The sequence below is a fragment of the Acomys minous genome (assembly GCF_964271855.1).
Source record: "Acomys minous genome assembly, chromosome: 6".
Taxonomy (NCBI): Eukaryota; Metazoa; Chordata; class Mammalia; order Rodentia; family Muridae; genus Acomys; species Acomys minous.
This window is the reverse complement of record NC_140487.1, coordinates 93227279-93232823: the sequence shown is the minus strand read 5'-3', so window position 1 is coordinate 93232823 and position 5545 is coordinate 93227279. Positions and strand designations below refer to the sequence as shown.

The following is a 5545-nucleotide window of genomic DNA, read 5'->3' as shown; positions in this document are numbered from 1 at the left end:
GATGAGGACCGAACCCAGGACCTTGGGCTTGCTAGGCAAGCACTCTACCACTGAGCTAAATCCCCAACCCCAATACTGACACTCTTATAGCATCCAAGCAAGTGCACTCACGGCCACTCCTACCCCCACCCATACGCACATCTGACACAGCTTCTCCCATGAACCTTTCAGGCACACAGAATCTCAGAGACCGTCTTATTTGGTCACACACTCCTTTTCCATGGGAATCTCCTTCTAGATTTCCAAGGAGGGCTGGTGCCAGGGTACTGAAGTGTTAGCTGCCGTCATCTCTGGATCCAGGTGTTCATCAGAGGCCTCCAGTCAGCCCCTCCCCCTCCTGCACATCACAGGGCGCTGACTCAGAGGTGCTTTATTGAGCGAGGCACAGCTGGAATGAATGCACGCGGTGGGACAGAGTCATGGCGGTGGGTCTTGTTGGCAGTGAAAAGTCACACAGGTCCCTTCAGGACTGAAAAGCCACCTTACCACTGAGGACCTTAGCCTCAGCTCCCCCGACCATCGTCAGGCAGAAAAGGGTGGATGTGCTCTATCCAGTCCATCCCAGGGACCATTCAGAACCTTTGCTCCCCAGTTAAACCTAAAGCGCATGTTGGAGTAGGGAGAAGGAGAGGAAAGGGCAGGAGGCTAGATGCCAGTTACAGGGCTTCTTAGAGCTAGCTCGACCTTCATCTCTCATTTCACGCCAGGACATAACTAGATCCTTTAGATCGCATGAGGTGTCCTCCACAGTGCCCGACCGCCTTCGCCGTGGGGAGGGACAGGTTTCCAGACCCAGGGTCCAGTTTCATCATTCATCAGTGTGGAGTTGAGGAGGGGAGGAGGAAGCAGAGCTTAGAGACCCAACTTAAGAGGTCAAAGCGCTGTTCTCTTTGGGGTGTGAGAACTAATCCCATCGCTACACTGTCTTTTGGAAGTTCTAGAGACGGGACAGATGAGGCCGCTGGTACTCATTCCTCGTCCTTCCTCCCCCTTCCTCCCCCTTCGTCTGGCCCACTCACTAGAAGGCAGCCGGGATGGGAGGGAAGTTGAGCTGGGTCCCTTCGGTCCGTGGCAAGTAGCCAGCCGTGGTTGCAGGTGCGGGAGGGTCCAGGACGAAGAGGCCTGGGCCGGGGCTGGAGCGTCTGGAAGATGCGGCAGAGGCAGCTGGACTGAGCTGCACCGCCGTCGTGTCCTGCGCTGTGCGCTCGCTGCTCTCCATCTCCAGTGCCACCGCCCCTGCACGCCCGCTGGTGGCTGGGGAGCGCGCGCGGGGCACTGGGCACTGGCGGCTGCATACGCAACAAGCAGCAAAGAAGCCGAGAGCCAGTACGAGCAGCGCTGGCCCCACCATCAGCGGCGCGTTGTGCCCCGGCAGGAAGGTGGCGAAAGCTCCCACCAGGGTCACGTTCAGGCCCGCCAGTAGCACGCACAAGCCACAGGCGCAGCACAGAGCGGGGGACGGCAAGGCCCACAGTCTTTGGTCTTGGGCCCTGCCTGGAGGCCCTGGGGCCAGAGGCGCTGTGTTCTTCTTCGCTTGCGGCATTGGCCCGCCCACACCTCAGGCTTTGTCCGGCTTCCTGTCCAGAATGACACACATGTCAGGGGCAAACTCGTGGTGGTCCTGTGGGCACACAGCAAGAGGGCTAGTCAGAGGGGAGGAGTCTTTTTTAACCTCCAACCTGGGGTCAGTTCTGTGGCTACCGGCAGTGTCTGCAAGTCTGGCCCAGGTCGTCTTGGACAGCCCTGGGCAACAACCATCCAACGGGAAGAATCTACAGATGGTTTCTCATTCAGTTCCTGGAGTCGGGCACTTCTAATCTTAACCCTCACCACTTCTCCAGGAAGCCTTCAGGCTTTAATTAAGAGACCAACGGCAAAGTGCTCAGCAAGTTGCTTGTTAAATGATTCTTCTTTCCTTCCCCAATTCCTTAGTTCTAAGCAAAGGGCAGCTTTGGGGTTTTAAGCAGTTCTCTCACCCTCCAAGAGGTGGAGGCCTGGGGATAGTTCCAGTCTGGTTTCTTATTGCTCATGTGAAGAAAATGGAGCTCGGAGACACCTGGCAGTTTACTCAAGACTCAGACCTACTTGACCTGCTGTCTTCCCCCATACACGACTCCGGCAGGCGCAGCAATAACACTTTCCTGAGCATCAGATGAGGCCCCGTGAGAGTGAGGAAGCTTCTGATGCTCAGGTGTTCACTGAGCCGCCAGTGTCCCCGTGGTCTCGACCCCCTGTGTCCTCTCCAGACAGTGCGTTCTGGTAAATTCCAGGCCCGCCTCCATGTCACCACCCAGGATTCTGCAGTCGGGCTTGGCTTCAAAGGTCTCATCTATGGGGCTGGGGTGATGCTCAGTAGGTAACAGTGCTTGCTGCCGGAGCCTGACCACCTGAGTCTGATTCCTGGAACACAAATAAAACACCCCTGAAACAAGTTTAAAAAGCAGGAACTGGAGGCCAGCGTCTGTAATCCTGGGTTCATTCTTGTTTTTCTTTTGGTGGTGGTGGAGACTGAATTTAGGCTAAGGACTCACTTCCCAGGTGAGCCCTATCTTAGCATTGAGCTCTTTTTATTTTTTATTTTTATTTTTGATGTTTCGAGACAGGCTTTCTCTGTGTAGCCTTGGCTGTCCTGGACTTACTTTGTAGACTAGGCTGGCCTTGAACTCACAGCTATCCACCTGCCTCTGCTTCCTAACCCTAACCCTGAGTGCTGCGATTAAAGCATTGAGCTCTTTTATTTCCCCACCTCACCTTCCTTTTTTTTTTTTTTTCCTTAAACTTTTGGAGACCCAAGCTCATTGAGTTTCCCAGGCTGGCCTTGAACCTTTGATCCTCCTAAGCAGCTTGGCTCCCAGGCCTGTCCTGCCAGGTCCAGCTGAGCTTCTTCTTTTCTGGGTACATGTTAAAGCAGCGTATCCTGGCCAAAGAACTGTGATGTCATCCCTAAGCCAAACTACTGGATTTGGAAGCTGGACCCTCTCGACTTTATTCTGTTGCTGCTGTAAGTCCTCCAGGCCTTTCGTGTTTTGTCCCGATTTAGAGCCCCTCAAGTCCAGCACTTGAGCACAGGAACAGCCACTGCTCTGAAGAAAGTGACTCCTCCAAGTTGCCCAGTCTGTGGAGAGCATCTAGACCACGCCCTGTGCTCTGGATTAAACCCAGGGTTTCAATCTGCAGAAGTCAAGTGCTCTACCACTGAGCTACATCCTTAGACTTCTGCTGTTGTTGTTTAAACAGGGTCATGCTAAATTGCTAAGCTGCCTAGGGTGGCCTTGAACTTGTGATCCTTCTACCCTACACTCCTCTATAGATGGGCGAAACTGAGGCTTGGAATGAGAAAAGTCATGGAGGGAGATTGCGGCAAGCCGGAACACAGCTTACACCCCCCACGCCCCACCCCCAGCACACACAGGGCCTGACCACTAATGTCTGCTGCCCAGGATCCTGGCTAAGCAATTTCCCCTTTCTGCTGGCCTGCCTGTGTCCAGGAAGACCTTGTGATCTCTATTTGGGAGTCTGGTATAGAAGCAGTTTGGGGCAGAGGCAGGGGCAGGAACTTGGGGTTGGGCTTCAGAGGCCACCATAAGTTTGGATTTTGAGCTGATAGGCAACTTGGAATAGCTGGGGCCTCTCTCCAGGACCTCAGCTGTCTGACCATAAAGTGAGGGATGTAATGGGGATGTTATCACTGGACTGAGGTCTCTTGTCAACTTGATGCCTCATGCTTAACTACCTGAGGTTTGCGAAGTTAGAAAAAGGAGCCTGTTCAGAAGTCCCTATCAAAATATCACAAGGGATCATAAAAGGAACACACTGACCAGTAATATGGCTGCTCTAGTTTATTTCTCCATATTATTTGCTTTGGGCTGGGTTAAGCTATTTCCCTAAAAAGTCACTGCTGGCCCTGGTTCTGACACTTCCTCTTCCTCTCCTTTTCCCTTTTCCTCTCCACCCCACCTTGTGTGTGTGTATGTGTGTGTGTGTGTGTAGGTCAGAGGAAACTTCACACACACACACACACACACACACACACACACACACACACGATTGTAAGCATTGATTATAATTACCTAGGAAACCATCAGTACCTGAGGTGGTCATCAATAGATGGAGCTAAGAGCTCTTTGGGGGAAAATTTCTGCCTGAAGGCCCTGAGTCATCATCCTGTCAACTGCCTGGCTGGCAGTGGCTGCTAGGCCTCCTAGCTCTTGCTCCAAAATTCTCTGGGTAAAAGCCAGGGACTTTGGCAAAGATATTAGCTACGGGCTCTAGCCTTGTCCTCCATGTGTGACCCAGTCTTTTTGCTCAGTTAAAGCCCTTATTGTCCCTTGACTGGGAAAACTTCCTCTTTTTCTTAGTCCCTAAAGTTTGGGCAAGGCCTCTCGTCTAGAAGCCCAGACCTAATGCTCACCCTATCTTCAACTCTACCCCATCCTCAGGGAACCGCCCACATCACTGCTGCTCATTGCCAGCCAGGGCTTACTCACTGTGCTGCAAGTTCTCAGCTTTTGCCAAATGGATTCTGCCTCCCCAGGGTCCAGAGAGACACCACCATCCCTTCCCAGATAATGGCCGGGAGTTTTCTCACTCTCTGAAATATGCAAACACACACACACACATACACACACACACACACACACACACACACACACACACACACACACACTCCCCAATCTAAAAACAACCCTTGAGGAGGAAGTTTGAAAGGCCTGGCTTTCTAGTTTGACTGTGACTTCTGGGCTGTCTCATCCTGTCTCCCACTGTGTGTCACCCACTCCCCCTGACCCACTCACTACATGCGTACTCATGGACCAGACACACCCAGAACACTGCTGCATCGAATGCCAAGCTGCAGACATAGGCTGACGCGTCCCAGTCTGGTGGAGATGACCTTCTGCTTAGCGGCGGTGTCTTTAGATACTTCCTCCTTGGTGGTGGTTGGAGGGTGGGGGAGGTGCGTGAGAGCAGTGGCCCCAGGAGAGGGGATGGGATGGGGTGGGGAGCTCTGACTCAGGTGCTCCTACGATGCCCTCCTGTTTACAGTGGTCCTTATGCCTCTAGCCAGCCCGCAGTCCCAGAGCTCCTCATGGGTCATTCCTCCTGTGAGGTAGGAGTGCCATTCGGAAGGTCTCCTCAGGCGTCGCAGGCTCTCATTCCAGCGTAGTAGACGGCCAGAGTGACAAAGGGTTCTGCATCAGTCACAGCCCTGTGCCCGTTGGACCATCCAGGCACCAGCGGCTCCACTGCCCTGGGTCTTTTGTTTCCCTTCGGTTCTTACCAAAGCTCTTAGCTGTGTTTCTAGTCCCTAGCCAGGGGGCGTGCACGGGCAGACCTAGACTAGGCCTCTGCCTCCACAACAGAAACTCAGCTACCTGGAGCTCCAGGAGGGACAGTCCACGGGGACGCTAGACTGCTGCAGTGAGGCTGTCCTTCCTTAACCTCCTTCCAAGGCTTTGTGTCTCGCTCCACTTATTCCTCCGCCCCGTTCTAGCTTGCCAAGGCCCGGTGCCCTCCAGAACGTGCCCCCTCCCCACTTCCCGCCCGC

At 53.8% G+C, this 5545-nt stretch overlaps 1 protein-coding gene across 2 annotated transcripts; it reads right to left on the bottom strand.

Moving 5' to 3' along the window:
- Window positions 1-229: 229 nt before the first annotated feature.
- On the bottom strand, window positions 230-4889 carry TMEM275 (transmembrane protein 275). Of its 2 annotated transcripts, none has more exons than XM_084787819.1 (2): window positions 4813-4889; window positions 230-1621 (listed from the first exon to the last, which is right to left on the bottom strand). In XM_084787819.1, exon 2 carries the CDS (start codon window positions 1541-1543, stop codon window positions 1019-1021), a length of 525 nt encoding a protein of 174 aa, XP_084643945.1. In that variant the 5' UTR covers window positions 1544-1621; window positions 4813-4889; the 3' UTR covers window positions 230-1018. The 2 variants fall into 2 exon arrangements, with proteins under 2 accessions (XP_084643945.1, XP_084643944.1); XM_084787818.1 differs by having other exon boundaries at window positions 230-2400; window positions 4822-4874.
- Between the last annotated feature and the right edge of the window lie 656 nt (window positions 4890-5545).

Coding starts and splice junctions, on each gene's coding strand:
- TMEM275 (XM_084787819.1), bottom strand. CDS start 1,543: ATGCCGCAAGCGAAGAAGAACACAGCGCCTCTGGCCCCAGGGCCTCCA.